The 19,275-nt window shown below is 31.1% G+C and overlaps 1 protein-coding gene across 7 annotated transcripts in view; it reads right to left on the reverse strand.

Moving 5' to 3' along the window:
* The window catches only part of Relch (RAB11 binding and LisH domain, coiled-coil and HEAT repeat containing), a 97,436-nt gene that overhangs the window by 65,231 nt on the left and 12,930 nt on the right, over positions 1-19,275 (reverse strand). For 6 of the 7 annotated variants that reach the window (XR_007348786.1, XR_007348787.1, XM_015482326.2 and 3 more), the window contains exons 3-10: positions 12,340-12,411; positions 12,173-12,228; positions 11,956-12,069; positions 7,493-7,696; positions 7,305-7,396; positions 6,376-6,669; positions 3,813-3,888; positions 1,912-2,007 (exon numbers count right to left, since the gene is read on the reverse strand). Coding sequence is in view for 5 of the 7 variants with exons in the window: in XM_015482326.2 (XP_015337812.1) it covers positions 1,912-2,007; positions 3,813-3,888; positions 6,376-6,669; positions 7,305-7,396; positions 7,493-7,696; positions 11,956-12,069; positions 12,173-12,228; positions 12,340-12,411 (1,004 nt within the window). In the remaining 2 variants the exon portion in view is untranslated. The remainder of the gene's footprint in view (positions 1-1,911; positions 2,008-3,812; positions 3,889-6,375; positions 6,670-7,304; positions 7,397-7,492; positions 7,697-11,955; positions 12,070-12,172; positions 12,229-12,339; positions 12,412-19,275) is intronic. The other variant, XM_048806120.1, reaches the window with a different exon arrangement.

Here is a 19,275-nt window from a genome sequence, read left to right on the forward strand (position 1 = left end):
ACTTTTTTCTTTTCTTCTTTTTTTTTTTAGTTGTAGTTGGACACATATACCTTTATTTTATTTATTTTTATGTGGCGCTGAGGATCGAACTCGGTGCCTCACACATGCTAGGCAAGTGCTCTACCGCTGAGCCACAACCCCAGATTCTGGTTTTGTCTTTTTATGCCCAGGGACAGGTTTTAAACCAGACCAAGATAAACTTCATTGTTCAGCAATTTAATTTTGAGAGAAGATAACTTTGTTTTATTACAAATGGCTAATTTTAAGATAAATAGGACAAGAAACGAATAACTATATAAATAAAAATTATCACTTCTTCATGATTATAATTATGTACTTTTTAAACATTAAAAATTTAAAAATCAGCCAGAAAAGTAAACATACCTCAAAGTAGATATATGTATGTGTGTGTGAGTATATATAGATCTATATATATAATATATAAATTACAATGTGTCTGATTACCAATGATGCAAATTTATAAATATTTCATGCAGTTCAATCAGAATTTAGTGCTCGTCTTTTATGATAATATGGAAAACTAAAATAAAAAAGCTAAAACTTCATCTCATAATTAGGTTTCTGTGACATTTAAAGATATATTAAGAAAACATAGTAAAAGGGATGCAAACATTAATGCATGGTTATGTTACAAGCTGAAAAAGAAAAAGAAGCTCAAACATCATTCTGCCAGGCAGAACTGCAAAACAATCTGAAATTGGACACTGATCCTTCAAGACATAGAAAACTTCCATAATTCTTATTATCTTACTGCTTTTAAATGATTAGATAAAAATAAAATGACCAGCACAAATAGTTTTTTAACCTCTTGGAATTAAAAAATAACTATAAGAATAAAAGCTTTTAATACTCTACATTTAAATTTTCTTAAGGATCAGTACAAATTTCTTCTGCTAAATGGATAACTAAGGATGAGCTTTAAATGGGTTTTGCCAATGCATCATGTACCTATCATACTGTAGGTCCCATGAATTATAAGTAAAATTAGAGGTAAATATTAAGACAAAGAAACTTATGTTCTAAAATAGTCAATCCATTTATAATAAAAAATTTGTGAACTGGAAATTTATCTCTTAAACTGAATAATTTCAAGACACAATTTATTAGCAAATAAATAATCTACTGTCATTTAAATAAGATTACAGATAATTCTCATTAATCCTTTATTGGCTAAATATGATTTATAAATGTAACTATGAAAATAACTTCCTAGAAACTTTTTAGACTATATGGAATAAAATATATACCTGTAATTGTACCTTATTTATTTAAGGAATCTATCAACAAGTTATCTACAAGGTAAAATCTAAAGGTATTTAAGTTATTACAGTCAGTATCTATTCTATCTATCCTATCACTATAAAAATTATTCTATCACTATCATGTGTTACTGGCAAAAACACATAATAAAACTAACATTTATAATAAGTAACTACAAGTACATCTGAGGAAAGAATTACATAATTATTAGCCCCTGTTAATTTTCAATACTTAACAAGTACATTATAATAGCAGAAACAAATTAGTCAACTGGTTATATATATATATATATATATATACACACACACACACACATATATATATATATGTATATATATATATAAATAAAAGTGTTCATGACACATAAATGGACCTACAGTAATAGTGTTGCAGAAGCTAATAATGCTTTAAGCAAAATTGGAAAAACAAGAATACCATGCAGTTTTACTGAACTCACCTGACAGAGGTGTAAAACCATTCTCTAGGAGCAGAGATGCATGCACAAAAGTAAGAATATGATTGCAAGTAACAGACTTTAACAAAATAAAAATATAACACTAAACTTCAAAAATGACAAAAAATGGACAACACGATGGCATTATTAGGGTGAAAATACTTGATGTGTTTTACCTCTCTCTTTGCCAACAGTACATTAGGAACAATGTGTGGCAGGCAGCGTCCCAGCATTAACATAACACTTTTTTCACTGTCTGCAATCCGAGACACCTACAAAACCAAATAATTAAAAAATGTTGACAGTGGAAGAATTCTGTGCAAAGGGCTGCGGTTGTGGTTCAATGGTAAAACGCTTGCCTCACATGTATGAGGCACTGGGTTCAATCCTCACCACTACATAAAAATAAATAAATAAACTAAAGTTATGGTGTCCATCTACAACTAAAAGTAATAATAATAATAATAAAAAGAGTAGTTAAAAATGATTTGGATCCTGCCACCTCTGTTCTGAACACACATTCCAACATTATAACTTACGGTAGTAAAGACCACAACAACATTGACCCCAAATGGCATTAATGTTTTTTGGGCCAGAGATGAATTAAAGGGGGCACATTGGATAGAAGGAATAACTTTATTTATTTTACAGTGCTAGAAGGAAGAGCTTTTTTTTCTTCTTTTTGTTCGTGGTGCTGGGGATTGAACCTAGGGCCTTGTGCATGTAAGGCAAGCACTCTATCAACTGAGCTATATCCCTAGCCCAAGGAAGAGCTTTTAATGTTCTATAGCACGATAGGATCAGTATGGTGGACAACGATTAACTGAATATTTCAAATAGCTATGATTTTGCATGTTCCAATACAAATAAATATAAATGTCTGAAGTGAGAGACATATCAACTACACTAATCTTATCATTACCGGGTATTAATGTACTGAAATGTCACAACATACTCCATAAATATGTGTAATTACTATGTGCCAATTAAAAATAAAAATGTTTAAAAGATAAAATAAAATAGTAGTAAAAAAAAAAGGGTGAAGCCAGGGAGGCCTATCAGGCTTTAATTCTGGGAACAAGTAGGGATTGCATAGGTTTGGGGTTGTTTATGTTTTTATCCCTGAAATATACGACTGCAATTACTATCCAGGAAGTTTGTACAATAAAGCTGCATATAAAAGGTGGTCCAAGGAAGCTGATATAATCTTTTAAAAAAATATTATTTTTTAGTTGTAGTTGGACAATACCTTTATTTTATTTATTTATTTTTATGTGGTGCTGAGGATTGAACCCATCGCCTCCCACATGTTAGGTAAGCATTCTACCACTGAGCCACAATCCCAGCCCAAGGAAGCGGACATAATCTTATAATGAAGATTTCCAGAGTGCAACCAAACCATCCTCTAGCTGTTTGATATTCCCAGAGATAATCTAAGACACAGCCCATGAAAGGACAAGTGGAATCAACTAAAAAACAGCTAGAAAAGAAGTGAATACAAAGATGGGGAACAGGGGGGAAAGCTCTCAAAATGAGTCTACAACAATTGTAAGAGAAAAACAGTTATGATAGTTAACAAACTCAGCTATCAGAAACAATCACCTTGAATGAAAATAACTGCTATCTAAAAATGCCTGAAACATAAAACAGTATACACCTAAGTTAGTTTTCTGAATTGTGCCCAAAAGATGCTATCATTAGAATACCATTTTAAAAACAGAGACAAGAGATTACTTTAATATTAATAAACATAATCATCTGGGCTGGGGATCAGCAGTAGAGCGCTTGTCTAGCACGTGCAAGGCTCTGGGTTTGATCCTCAGCACCACATAAAAATAAATAAATAAAATAAAGATATTGTGTCAACTACTACTAAAAAATACTTAAAAAAAAACATCATTCAAAAGCAGAAATAATCAACTAATTTCCTTATAAGTTTAAAATTTAAGGTACTATTTCTTAATAACAGACTTTCATTTGAACTACAATGTTATCATATATGCTTTTATATGAGACATGAAGAAGAAAATAGTAGAATACTTTAAGGAAGTTAATAAGAATATCTGGTGTCAATTACCTCTGATCCTAAACGACTATCGGCTGACATTCGACAAAAAGAAAGTAGTGCTTGGTGGAAAGCAGGAGACAATTTCCTAGAAGAAAACAATGGATGAAAAGGAGACAATACCAAAGAATTATCACTGACATTTAAGGCAAAAGTAGTGCATATTACTATTGCTGTATTATTTCTAACTTATAAACGTTAACCAAATTTCTCAATCATCAGTTACTTAGAGAACACTTTACTGAAGAAAAATACAGGGGGGAAAACACAAACCAATGATCCTGAAGTAGCTTGATGTTATGTGAGTGAACAAATGGCCCTTAAGTTATTGGATCAAATCTGAAATAGTATAGTGGCAATGACTATAGAAAATATTTGCAAATTCTAAAATGAGGACTTTTCTCACCTCCAATTCTCCATGGTTCCAAAAAGATTAATGAAGGTAAAGTAGATACAAAGGTTGACCTAGTATATTGCTAAGAGCAACTGAAGTTGTACTAATATGTATCACAATAACAAACTTTCATGTTAGAGACCCACATGTGGTGCTGTGGGATTGAACAAAGTGACAAAATTTAAAGATAAACCAATGTTTATAATACATTTTAGAGGAAAAAGTCTTTTAGTAATAGAAAATATTAACCTATTTATATTTAATACAAAAAGTTAGACCCATTTACAGTTCTAACACAACACTGATCTCTATTATAGTGCATTCAAAAAATTATGATTAAGTTATACATTCTGTGCTCAACTTATAAAGAAAAGGCTAACACCAAAACTTATATAATAATGCTTATTTAATATATGCCACAAAGTGGTACCCAGTAATCTCTATGATTGCAGAGTTCAAGTGGTGTGCCAATATTTGAGTCTTTTGTTCTTTTATGTTCCTCCTATATTTTATCAAAGAAAGGGGCCATAATCTACCCACTTGCTTAAGCCAGAAAACACATATCAGCTTTGATTCTTTCTTTTAACCCCAAATCCAATCAATCATTTAACTTTCAATTATCTTGCAAATCTACCAAAAATCTCTCAATCCTCATTCTCAAAGCTCTAACAGGTCTTACTCATTTCTTATTTGGATTCTTCCAATATATACACTTTATATTAGTCTCCTCTCTTTCAGTCTTGCTACCTTCTAATTATCTTTACCCTGCAGGATGCTTTCAATTATTCCTTTCATTTATATTTATTGACCAAATCATACTAAATCCTATTTTTCAAAAAGCACACTGCTTTTTTTGTACAAGGTAATCTTTCTTAATGGAACACTCATCTCTTTTCCTGTAACTTAAGTCTTTCAGTCCCAGGTTAGATGACACTTTGATGATACATGAAATCTTTCCCGCTTTGATAAAAAGGTTAGGGGACTTGATTGTGTGTTTCCAAAGCAACAATTATACTACCATTTTTGATACTTTAATGTAATTGCTTGATTGTCTCTCTCATACTATAAATTTGTAACTGAAGGAATTCCTATATGTCTTGCTTACTACTGCAATCCTTGTAACACTGAGGGGAACACAGTAAAAACTAAAAGAAATTTAGTTGAACGAATTTAATCTATCTCCTTTGGATTGTTTTGGAATAAAAAAATAAATAAATACAGTAGTTCTTCTAAAAACTAAAGAACTTATAATGGTGTTACAATTGAGTATTACAATAGATTTTTTAAAATATCTTTTACATATTGGAACTTTGAAAAAATACATTTTGAGGACTGTACAACATCTATTTCATCTCATTAACCCCCATAATTACCTAAAGAAAAAAAATTTAATAGGTATAAAAAAAATCCAATATTTCCCACTAATAAAAAGGATTTTTGAACCTAAAGCAAATTTAGTAATGCCTTGCTATTGCATCCTAGTAGTAGGTACAATATTTCTCTATTTAATAGGAGGAAGAGGTTTGTGGATAAAAATACACCACATTATATTTATAAGGATTAAAAGAGTCAGTATACATAAAGCACTATGAACTAAATTATATGCCCAAAACATATAAATACAGCCTAGTGAATACTCCTATCTTAAAATATTTTTTCAAATTATATCCTAAAAGATTTCAAAATTATATTTTGCCTTCTCAAATAGATCATGAAGGACAGGGACCATGTTTTTTTCATTTCTTTGAGTTCAAGCACTGTAACCCCCCAAAATTAAATAAAGAGATTAAGAGAATATTTATAATACAATATCAGCAATAGAAGTAGATATAGGAAAAATGACTGGGAGCAAAGATTATTCCCTTTTTAGTACATGAGCAACTGTGCAGCACTAAAACCTTCAGAATTTGATACTGACTGAACAAAGAAAAGGTAAAACGCACTGGCTAAGTGTATACAGCATAGTAACATACATATTATTTATGCACTTCAAAACCTAGCCCCTTTATTATTTATTTCTCCTTGGTGTCATAAACTTTGCTATATGCCATGTTCCTGTAAAATGTAAAGAAATTCATACATTTGATCTGCAAATAAGAAAAATGAGTACAAATAATAACTGAAGTTCTTCCAGTTCAATAAAATAAAAGGTACATTTCAAAATAAAGGATGCATACTAACCTGTTGGGTTTATCAAAATGAACTGTGGTTTTACTTGCTGGAGAAGAAGATGGCATTCCTTCCCTTTCTATCCTGGGGAAAGAATCTGAAGAATTCTCTTTAAGAATAATGGAATCAGTTTTATCTGTTATTGAAGGATGGATATCCTTATTTTTTCCCTTCTCTAAATTATTTACAACTTGACTTTGTCCACTGTCTTCAGAGTCTTTGTGGGGAGATGGATCTAAGGAAGGTTGAATAGATTCAAAAACTGCTGGGATAGCAAAGTGTTCATTTTTGAGGCAGTCCATTTCACTGCAGAACAAAAGAGAAATTACCATAGAACAACTTGAAAACTTTGTCAATAGCATAAACCCCATAATTGGTTCAATGCTTTAAAAATGTAACATTAATAGCAAATGGTTTGGCAAATAATAATCTTTTGCTCTACAATATTCACAAATGTTTCATATACATAAAGGCACAGCTATAAACTCTTGAACAATGAGTCATAAAAATGGCCTTATATACTTAGCTTTTGATTGGCACTTACTTTTCCTTTCTTCATGTGCAAAGTGGGAGACATTAGATTATTATAAGATTATTATGGTATATTATAAGAACAAAATAAAATAATGGGAAAAATGTACAACACTAATGTGGAAGAGTTGTCTTATCAATACTGACACAACACAGGAGATCAAAATACCTTATTTCTTAGTTTAAAGACGTAAGCAATTATAATACCACCACTGTGATTTAAGAACTTTTTTGGGGGAATAAAGGATTTTTAATTTTACATACATAAAACCATTATAATTCTTTCAGAATTACTAAAACATGAAAAATTATGCTTTACAATTGAAAAGTTGTTTCATATATGTATATAATCTACCACTGTCTTTACAAAGTTCAAAGAGAATTTTCACAAATAATGACTAAGTACTAACCTTTCAAGTCTTCTGATTTGTTCCATCAATGACCATTTCTCACTATTTAATAAACTAATTTTATCTTCTAATTTCTGTATTAGCAAAGAGTTCTAAAATCAAAAAAGGAGAAAAAATAACTCAATATCTCATCATATGTTTTTACACAGTTTAAGTATTTTTTATGAACTTGAGTTTGTATTTCTTACCTCTACAGGTTGAGGTGTTTCAAGGGATGGAGGAAGACTGCCCAAAACTGGTGTAAGAGGCTCTAATTCATCTTCTTCTACTCCACTGGCAACATCCACAAGATCTTTACCAGTCACTTGATGATTTCCAAAATCTCGGTAAAGCTGTAGTAAGTCTGGAGGTTTTGGAATGTTTAATCCTACATCATCCCATAATTCAAAATCCTAAAAAGTAATAACATAAAAAATCGTAGAGACAATTTTTATCTGGCATTTTATTATTGTTATTATTTTAGTTGTAGGTGGACACAATACCTTTATTTTATTTTTATGTGGTGCTGAGGATTGAATCCAGTGCCCCACAAATGCCAACGGAGCGCTCTATCTCTGAGCCACAACCTCAGCTCCTTATCTGACATTTTTTAAAAATATTTTTTTAGTTGTAGATGGACACAATATATTTATTCATTTTTATGTAGTGCTGAGCATTGAACCCAGTGCCTCAGATATGTAAGGCAAGAGCGCTCTACCACTGAGCAACAACCCCAGCCCTATCTTGCATTTTTAAAATTACTGTTGATAACATCTGAAAAACAAAATATAACCATAAGTTTGCTGTAATGTCAAAATATGTTCCAAGTGATAAGAATTATCATATTATTCGTAAGTTTTCTGACATTCTAGGTAAGTAGGTTTAATTGTCTTAAATGTAAACTCTAACAGCTTAAAAAACGTGTTCAAATAACAGCATGAAGTCATTCAACATTTTTAGATTAAGAAAGTCATAGTTCATAAATTGTACCTAATGTTGCACATTACAAGTAAACTCAATGATAGCACTGTTTTCTTCATTATCCAATCTATATATGATTAGTATAAACTCAAGTGGATAAACAGCTAATTTAATTTGCTTGTCTTTTTGCTGAAGCTCTTTGAATCTAATGTACGTTATCAAAAAAAAAATGCTTCTGGCAATTTTCAAAATCCAAATATCTGCTTTTTTGATTTGTTGCATTTTGAAACATTCTTTTATTCAATCTAACACAACTTTATTAAAACTAAAAAAGGCATAGCATTTCAACTTCTATGGGCAAATATTTTTAGAAGAGCTTTAGAAGTTCTTGAGTAATCAACATTCAATATACTTTCTTACAAACCCATCTCTCCCTAATACATTAGAAAAGGCTTATTTGAATAATTAGACTGCTATTATTAAGGATTAATTTGACATGAATATGCATAGTCAGAGTGGGAGCTTTGGAGAAAACCAAACCCACATATGAAATTTCTGTTAGTTACCACTCATTGTTGTTATAATTTGAGGCTTAAATGAGTCATCTGTAAAATGGATATATTACTTATTAGCTCTTAGGATAAATGCAATAATTTTAAAAGACTTACTATAGTGCTTGGCCTACAACAAGAATTAAACAAATTTTAACTTGTAAAAAATATTAAATGATTATTACACGTATTAGTCAAATGTCCTTTTATCTATTATTAACCCAAAATTTATTATATATCTAAATTGTGCTTAGAACCAGCAACCGAAAGACTTTCTAACTGTTCTACATCTTTGTCAAGACTTGTACAATCTTAGACAGTCTAAGAAATGTGTTGTGGTATCTCAATGTAATTTAATTCGCATATCTCTAATAAATAAATGGGTTGAGTATCTTTTTACATGCACTTATTTGCCACGACGATATCTTCTTATATCTTCTTTGGTGAAGTACGTGCATAAATCTCTTTTAAAAATTGGGTTAACTTCTTATTATTGAGGTTAGAGAACTGTAACAAATTCGTTTGAGATATATTACATATAAATATTGTTACACTAAAAATACTTTTACAGGGGCTGGGGTTGTGGCTCAGTGGTAGAGTACTCGCCTAACATGCATAAGGCACTAGGTTCAATCGATCCTCAGCATCACATAAAAATAAAATAAAGATAACTGTGTCCACCTAAAGCTAAAAAATGAATATAAATAGATTTTTTTTTTACATACACTGACTTGTCTTTTTGTTTACTTGTGAATGATTTCCAAAGAGCAAAAGCTATTAATTTGTATAACAGCATATCTGATGGAGAACAAACATGTAGTCAGATCTAAGGAATGTTTGCCTACCTTTCAAAATTGCAATGATTTTCTCCCTGTTTTCCTCTAGAAGCCTCACAGCTTTTCAGGATCTACACTAACGTCTATGACTCATTTTGAGCTGATTTTTTGTATATGTTATGGAATATGGTTTGGTTTTCATTTTGGAGAACATATGGATATCAAATTGTTTTAGGATCATTTGAAAATGCTATTCTTTTTTAAATTTATTTCATTTTTTTATCTTTATTTCATTTTTTTTTTTTTAATGTGGTGCTGAGGATCGAATCTAGTGCCTCACATGTACTAGGCGAGCACTCTACCACTGAGCCACAACCCCAAGGCCAAAATGCTATTCTTTACGTATGGAATTTACTTTGCATTTTGTGGGGGATCAAAGAACCTTCCATATGTGAGTCTATCTCTGGACTCCATTCTGTTTCATTTATTAACTTGTCTGTTTAAAAATGATACTGTCTTGTTTTGCAGAATTTTTTAAGACTTGACATCAGGTAGCTTTAGTTTAAGTGCTACAACTCTGTTCTTTATTAAAGTTGTTTTTGCTATACTAGTTTCTTACTTTTTCCATAGGAATGAAAAATGCGAGGGACATAAAGATTAGAATTGCATTAAAAATACAAATCAAAATTAACAGACAACATTGAGCACAATGTTAACTATCAATGAGAACAATATATCTCTTCATTTAAGTATTCTTTAATTTCTCTCAACAAATTTGTTTATAGTGTCTGGGCCTTCATCAGAAGTTTAAACCTATAATCTTGCTATTTGTTATATGTGTCCTAAATATTCTTTGTTTTTCTTTTCCCCTTTCTGCATTTGCTTTAGCCTCTTAGTCTTTCCCACAGTCAAAATTTTTCTTGTTCTTTGGTTAGTCATCATTTATAAACACAATTCACTTAAGCTATAACCATAGTAAAGTAAGCATTTATGTTAGCAAAATACCAGTTCAATGTCTTTTACTTAGTATATGTTCAGTAAAGCTACCATTTAAAAAGTAACTAGATATTTACAGCTTTCATGTAAGATGGTGGTCCCAATAAGGTTATATCACTTAACAATGTTATAACCATTTTAGTTTGTTTAAGTTTATTCTATAATGTCTGTACAATGATGAAATTGCCTAATGATGTGGTTCTCAGAAAACATCTATTCTATTAAGCAGTGCATTACTGTAGTATATTTAAGTGTAGCCCTTTGCAATAACTAAGAGGCTATTGAAATGCTATCTCCCTTAAAGAGATGCAAAAAGATCCATGTAAGATTTTATGAACCAATGAAATAAATGTAATTTAAAATGATGATCTCAAAAAAAAAAAAAAAATTTAAAAAATAAATAAATAAATAAATAAAAATAAAATGATGATCTCCTGGGGATGAAAGTATTGCTCAGAGGTATGGTCTTTGCCCAGCATGTACAGGTCTGGGGTTCAATCTCCATGCACAACAAAAAAATAAATAAAATATCATTAAAAAAAGAAACAAGAAATGACAGGCTCCTTATTTCTATCTAATGAACTCTCTGGAATTCAGCTTTTTAAGGTATATAATTCAAACAGATCCATTAATACTAAGTAGCCAAGATTTCCAGAGCTAAAAGACAGCACTAAATTTAGCCATCATTTCTTTACTTAGAAGATTTTATCAGGAAAATAAGAATGAATTTCTAAAATTGGTCCCTCTTCAGAAGTACAGCTACTATTTTCACTTTCATTTGAAACACCATCTTAATTATTGTGTTACCTAACATTTAATTGTCATAACGCTACTGAAATTTTTACAGTTAAACTGAATTTCTTTTTTATTACTTTTTAGTCTAATTTGTTATCTATGATGAATTTATTTTCAATAAAAATATTTTTAGTTGTAGATGAACAGGAACCCTTTAATTAATTAATTAATTAATTGATTTTTATGTGGTACTAAGGCTTGAACTCAGTGACTCACACATGCTAGGCAGGCGCTCTACCACTGAGCTACAATCCCAACCCTAAACTGAATTTCTAAGTGTAAATTAATCTATGTTACTGAGTAAACATTTTAAATTAAAAACAAACAGCACACTTTATGAATACATGCAACTATGGATGGATTATAAATTACTTGGAAGTTGTAAAAAGCTATCTGGAAAGAACAAAAAGTCTTTATGTAGAAGCCACAGGAAAACAAAATACTCTGTAAACCAATGGAATACAAAACTGAGAAGGTTAGGGATTGTGGTTTTTGCTAACCAGTAGAATGGTACTGGAATTTACTACAGGTATAGTAACTTAAAACAAACAAACAAACAAAAAAAACAGATAAAAGAGAAAGTAAACTAAGTCAAAAAAGGAAACAAATTACTTTAAAATAAAGTGACTTTACCTGATCATCATTTTCATCTGAAAAAGTTATTGATGTAAGCTTATAGTTATTCTTCAATAAAAATTCATTGACTAAGAAGTTTAGAGCTCTCTTTTCAAGAGGTTTGATTGGCTCCTGGAAACAAAATAAAAGACAGATGTAAACTGCAAGTTTAGCTCCTTAATACTTGTACTACCATTTTATGTGGAAGATACATTTAGATCTGTCATTCACCCACCTGAATTTCAGGACTTGATTTGTAATTTTTTCGTTCCTGTAAAGGAACTTCATGTTCTGGTGGAAAAAAATATAAATAATGTTTTACTATTTTATATTTTAAAATATCCCAGCTACTTCTACATTGTCAAAGTAGAAAAAGTCTCAAAAAAGTTTTATGTACACCACCTGCAGCCTTTGTCAGGTTGGCTCGGAGGGCCTGAATGGTCTCCTTGGCTTTCCGTAGTTCAAACTCCAGGACTGGACAGGGATTTGGAATAAACACACACAGGCATCCAACCAAGAAAAGGGAAACAAAAATAAAAAAATAAAAAGCAAAGATGGGTATGAAAAAAAATACAATTTGTATTGAAAACAGAAAGCATGCAATCTTTATGAAACTTGTGAACGCATGCAGCAGAGTTGATTTGCAAGCAAACTGGTGAATGTTTTCCATAGTTTTTGTAGAATTCAGGGGGCTATTATCAAATCAAATGTTCTAGCTGTCTGACAAGGAATAGCTCTATTTAAAAATAAAAATCTATGGCATACTTTCATTTAGTTAAATAAAAATATCAGCAATCTGGGTACTTCTGTTTCACTCAGTCTAGGAGAGAAAATGTAATGACATGTTTTTTGGATGATGCAATTTTAGGAGAAAAGGTAAAAAAAATAGATTAGTTCAAGCAAATATCCAAGGTAAAAAATAGATAAATTCAAGCAAATATCCATTAAAAAAATTTTTTAAAGTTATTTTTAAACACATTGTCTAGAACAATGTTATAGATCAATATACAGAAACATTACTGAATAGAGATCCCTTTATTAAGATGTTGAAAGAATATAGCTTAAATATTTAACAAACGTTGGAATGCCTATGAATTTTTCTACAAACAAGCATGTTTTCTAAAAACAAGCATAGATATGTTAAGCACATATCCTTAAAAAAAGTTCTAAAGGTTTTATTTTAGTTTTCATTTAAAGCCAAAAATAAATGGTTTTTCTTTTAATATCTATTGAAAATAATTCTAAAACAAATGACTATGTACACTTCAATCATTTTTAAAATGATTGTATATACTATTACTTAGTATCAAGTAAACAGAATCTTTGAAATTTAATAGTAAACAAATCTGTTCATGTTATGAAAGATTAATGAAACTCAAAGATTTCTCCTATAATAAATATGAATACTAGGGAAGCTTTTTAATAAACTCTTTAAAATGCTTCATCATAAAATTAAATTGTCTTAAAGGAAAAATTTTCTTAAAATTGATGAATACTGTGTTGAAAAAGCAAACTTAGACTTGAAAAAAGGACATTTCTGTTAAGTAAAGCTCTGAGAAATTTAAGTGATCTTTGATACAAATGTGTGTTAAAACCATAGTGGTTAATAGCCCTGCATATAAATTAGGAAATTTAAGGTTTTATCTTAAAGATGCATTTTTTTCCTGATTGACCATAGAAAAAAGACGTCACATCAGAAAATATCAGAGAAAATAAAGGTATAAAAATATATGGAAAAATTAGGATTCACTCAGTTTGCATATGTTCAATAAAAACTTAAAATGTTGTTCAATCACATCTAGTACATAATGGCCAATTATTTTGATGCACAGAATTTAACTGCAGCAACATGGAAGCAAAACTAAAAATCAGATGACACTGTATGTTACTATATGTTTTTCGGTAGTCAGCAATGCTGATCTGCAAAGATTTCTGTGCAACAAAGTGAAAACATTTTCTCTAAATCAAATTTTGCAAACTCTAAGCACATGTGTTACAGTGAGACTATACACATTACAGAATGGGTTTATGTAGAATATTAGTTTACCTTTTTTTAATTTCAAAATTCTAAGTAATCGATTTTGATTTAAAAATATCCAGCTTGTACCTTAAAAGTATATACATTATGCTTTCAATATCACTTAAAATTTACTAAGACATAATACAGAACAATTGCAGATCAGAAATGCCCTACACCAGAATGATAGAAATGTGGGGAAAAAAAAGGGGAAGGGAGGGTGGCTGGTTAAAACACAAACTAGGAAAAACTCAAAATTGGATTGGTGAAAGTTTAGGTGACCAAGAGCAAAACACTGAATGATAAAGGCACAGAAAGCCAGAAAAACCCATGTCAGACGGCAAGAATTTATATTTTTAGCACCTCTTGATATATATATATATATCATATATGATTGCCAAATGTCATCAGAAATTACCAATACTTTGAAAAGACAGTGACTATCAATATGAATTCACTCTGCTGCATGTTTCTTAGTATACAATATTGATTTTAAAACACAAATGCATATCTTTGAGGCTATAGCACATCTATATAAGGGATATAATCAGGAAATTGCAGTTATATGAGAATTTCTCAAGAAAGGCTCTTTATGGCAATGTTATATGAGTATGTCTCTTCTTTATTAAATCATTGGATTTCAGCTCAAAATAACTGCAAATATTCAGGTATATATTAATAATTCATACTATAATTTGTCAAAATAATTAATGATTAAGTCTGGAAAGCAACTCTAAATTATAGTTGAAATATTTCTCAGCCTGTGCTGGATATTACAAGGATATTAGAGGTACGTGAGTACTTAAAGGTCACTCTTTCATGACTTAGGAGATATACAACTATGTGAAAACATCAAAGGTGAAGTGCTAAAGATCAAAACAAAAATAATAATCCTTTGTGGCCCCAATCAATTTATCACTAATATTATCTTGAAATACTCAATAAACTTAATTCTTTTTGGTATGAAACTCAAAATATTATCTTGGAAGACCTTTTCTGTAACACTGGTCTAAGTATTTTTTCATTCTCATTCCAGCTCACCACTGAAGAACAGTTCAAATTAATAGATTCGAATCAGGACTTTGCCATCTCATAGTAAATGTACAACTGTTTTCTTCCAGGTTGGATTATCTGGATTTCTTTTTCTTAATATAAGGTGATTGAAAATAATACTTCTGAATCTTTAACACTTATTTAAGTATACTAACAATAGTCCGATGAAAAGAAAAATTCTCTCCAATTTTCTTAATATGCTAGAATAAAAATCCATTTCTTTGTTTTTTTTTTGGCAGTGGGGAATAGGTCCTGGGGTTAAATCCAGGGGCACTTAACCACTGAGCTACATCTCCAGCCCTTTTTCATACTTTATTTAGAGAGAGGGTCTCGATGAGTTGCTTAGGCCTTGCTAACTTGCTGAGGCTGGCTTTTGAACTCACGATCCTCCTGCTTCAGCTTCCTGAGCCATTGGGATCACAGGCGTGTGCAAATGTGTGCAGCCTCTATTTTTAAAATAATACAAAAATATTAACACAGTACAATCTCTACCCTCTACTGAGTTTAGAAAATTCTCATGCCCACTGTGGATTTAAGAAACATACCATTAGATATGACTTAGAGAATGATAAGTAAATGAATTAAAGCATGGTGTAATCTCCATAATTTGTAAACATCCCCTTTTCTATAGGTATCTTAGTGGGCAAAAGGCATCCTTTATCCTGTAACCTTTAAAGAAAAAACTTCTTCCTGTTGTTGTTTTTCCTGTTTACATTTCTGTTCCTCTGTCACTCATTTCAAAGTTGGTGTTTCTCAGTGTGTCATCCTTAGCCCCTTTCTCTTCATATTCTACCTAGTCACTGAGATGATACTTCTGTGGTTTTAACTATCACAATTCCTTTGATGACTCAGAAATCCTTAAATTCTCTTCCTACGATATAATCTTACCTACTTATCTTCTGGACATGGCCGCCTGAGAGTCTTCTAAGTTTTGAATTTGATCCTAATTAAATGAATTTCATTATCTTCTTTTCGAATCTGATTTTCCTCCTGCTGTCTGACTCCCTTAATGGCACCACTATCTACCCAGCTGGCCAAACGGGAAGCCTAGAGGTTACTTATATTTATCCCTCACGCTTACTTATCCTATCAATTAAATGTCCATACCATATTGATTTTTAACCCTTTAATCACTCTCTAAATATACACTAATCTGTTCCCATAACTGTTATATAGCTAAGATCTTTATGACTTGTCATATAAATTACTATAATAACCTATAATCATATTAAAAGTTCTGAAAATTTCTGCAAAAAACTATGAATTTCTAAACATATATATGAAATTCTCTGATTTTATTCTTCTATTTTTGTTCTTCCTCTATGAAACTTACATCATCATGAAATACATTTTAGGAAATGTTAAAGAAAATAGAAACCCAAATCCACAAAAATTTATGACTATATAATTTTTAGTTTAAATATAACCACCTACAACAATGATGTATTTTTTTGAGTCTATCTTATTAATTTCATGGTAACATATGAAGATAAGTCCATTTTGAAAATGCTACCTATCTTCTTTTCAGCCTTGTTGAAGCACCTAGTCTATTTTAAATGATATAAAATAATGAGATTTATATAATATTTTAAAATAAGAAAATCAAATCATATTACTGATAGGAAGGAAATGATATATGTGCAACAGGGGGCTTTTCCCCTCCTAATCCTGAGAAAGCTGGATATGAATGCTGCCAAGCTACTTCCAAAAGAATGAGCGCGCTACTGATGCCTCCTCTATGAATTTGATCCTAGCAGGAGAAAGGGGCAGAATATTCTATAGGCAAAAATCTGAATGCCATTTTAGAATGCCTGGTAGAACTTGTAAACATAATAAAGGCCACATATGTCTGTGTTGACAGCAGGTCCTAAGACAGTATAATACCTAGAAAATAAACTTATTCCACAAATATTTGTGAGTGGACATTCCAATGTTTGATGCTATTATGTGATAAATCATATAAATTAAAAAACATAGTTTATTTATTTTTTTGGTGGTATTAGGGATTGAACCTGAGCGTGTCCCACCACTGAACTACTTGCCCACTCCTTTATATTATTTTTATTTTCAGAAGATCTTTCTAAATGGCCCAGGTTGACTTTAAACTTGCAATTCTCATATTTCAGCCAACCGAGTAGCTGATATTACAGGTGTGCACCATCATACCTGGCTAGAAAGGATAGTTTTTATTTCTCTAGATCCTAGAAGAGTTGAGGTACAACAAACTAGAGAAGTTATCTAGTAACAGGTAGAGATATGAGAACAAAGTCAGGGACTCTGAAGCTAAGTGAAATATATATATTTTTAATTTGTTCTTTTTAGTTATACATGACAGTAGGATATATTCTGACATACATACATGGAGTATAACTTCCCATTCTTGTGGTTGTACATGATGTGAAGTTACACTGGTCGTGCATTCATTTTTGAACATTGTAAAGTTATATGTAATTCATTCTACTGTCTTTCCCATTCCCCTGTCCAATCTAGTGAATCTCCACTCCCCACACCCCATTGTGAATCAGCACCCACATAACAGAGAGAGCATCTGGCCTTTGGTTTTTTGGGGATTGGCTTATTTCACTTAGCATGATAGTCTCCAGTTCTGTCCATTTACTGGCAAATGCCTTAATTTCATTCTTCTGTATGGCTGAGTAATATTCCATTGTGTATATGTACCACATTTTCTTCATCCATCCATCTATTGAAGGGTACCTAGGTTGTTTCCATAGCTTAGCTATTGGGAATTGAGCTGCTATGCACATTGAAGCGGCAACATCACTATAGTATGCTCATTTTAAGTCCTTAGGATATATACCGAGGAGTGGGATAGCTGAGTCAAATGGTGGTTCCATTCTAAGTTTTCTGAGGAATCTCCATACTGCTTTCCAGAGTGATTGCACCAATATGCAGTCCCACCAGATATGTATAAATGTACATTTTCCCCCACGTCCTTGCCAACACTAAATGAAATCTTATGAACTCAAACAGGAATACTGGTGGTTCTAAAAGCAATCAGATCCTTGTTGCTGTTTCCAAAGCACCGAATACATTTTTTATTACAGACACAGACATATTTCAGAACACATTTCTCTAGGGTAGAAACTTAATCTCTTTTGTACTTCCATACTGAGGGTCTAACATTGTGATGAACATAGCAGATGCTCAAATTACAAAAAAACAATTTAAATAATGGCAATCCCGATACTTAGAATGTGGATCTCTCTTGATACTTCTAAGAAAACTTAAGGCTTTTACTTAAAAATCAATTAAATTAAGCTCATTTTGGTTTGATTTCTTCTCTACTTAAATCACTTTTATGTGAAAATGTATACTTCCATATTTGTTATGGTTTTGATATTAGGTGTCCCCCCAAGAGCTCATGTGTGAGACAATGCAAGAAGATTTAAAGGAGAAATGATTGGGTTATTAGAGTATTAACCCAATCAGTGAATTTAGGGGAATGGTAATAAAAATGATGCTAAAAACAAATGTAGTATCTATTTCATAAATATATTTTTTAAAGATTTATTTTTTAGTTGTAGTTGGACACAATACCTTTATTTCACTTATTTATTTTTATGTAGTGCTGAGAATCGAACCCAGGGTCCTGCACGTGCGAGGCGAGCGCTCTACCACTGAGCCACAACCCCAGCCCCTATTTCATAAATATTGACAGGTAATTTAAAGATTGGAAAAGACCTTATATTTGCCTGGGAGGACCATGGGCTCATTATCTGTATTATCTATAACCTCCTTTTACACAAGACTGGCACAGAAATGTAATAAAACTTTCTTTATTCTTAGTGAGGTAAGCCTTTGATCCAATGACAGATGACAAGACAAGTATCTTTTCTGAATTATTGTCTTTTCATAATTTTTAAATTACTACCAATGATTAGCAGACTCAAAATCTTTTGGAAAGTGGTAACTCTGATTAATTGAAATTGTTGTGAAGTCTCACCCACATATTAATACATTTTATTCAATAAGAGGCTATAGTAGAAGACCATTAAAAGATTGAAAGCTATTCTCTTGGGATAATATATGTTCTTTCTCCTTTTTCTACTGAAGATGAAAGCATTTATTTTAAAACAAGCACAATGTAATAATTAAAAGTTATTTTATCTCTCCAAACTTAGAGATATATTTTTTAGATAAAAAATGTAAGGTCTATAATGATGATTTAGGATAACTATTTAAATAAATGATAACAGTGCACCAAGAAAAAAAAAGTAAGGTCTAAACTATCACATATTTAATAAATT

Source organism: Marmota marmota, unplaced genomic scaffold, assembly GCF_001458135.2.
Source record: "Marmota marmota marmota unplaced genomic scaffold, marMar, whole genome shotgun sequence".
NCBI lineage: Eukaryota > Metazoa > Chordata > Mammalia > Rodentia > Sciuridae > Marmota > Marmota marmota.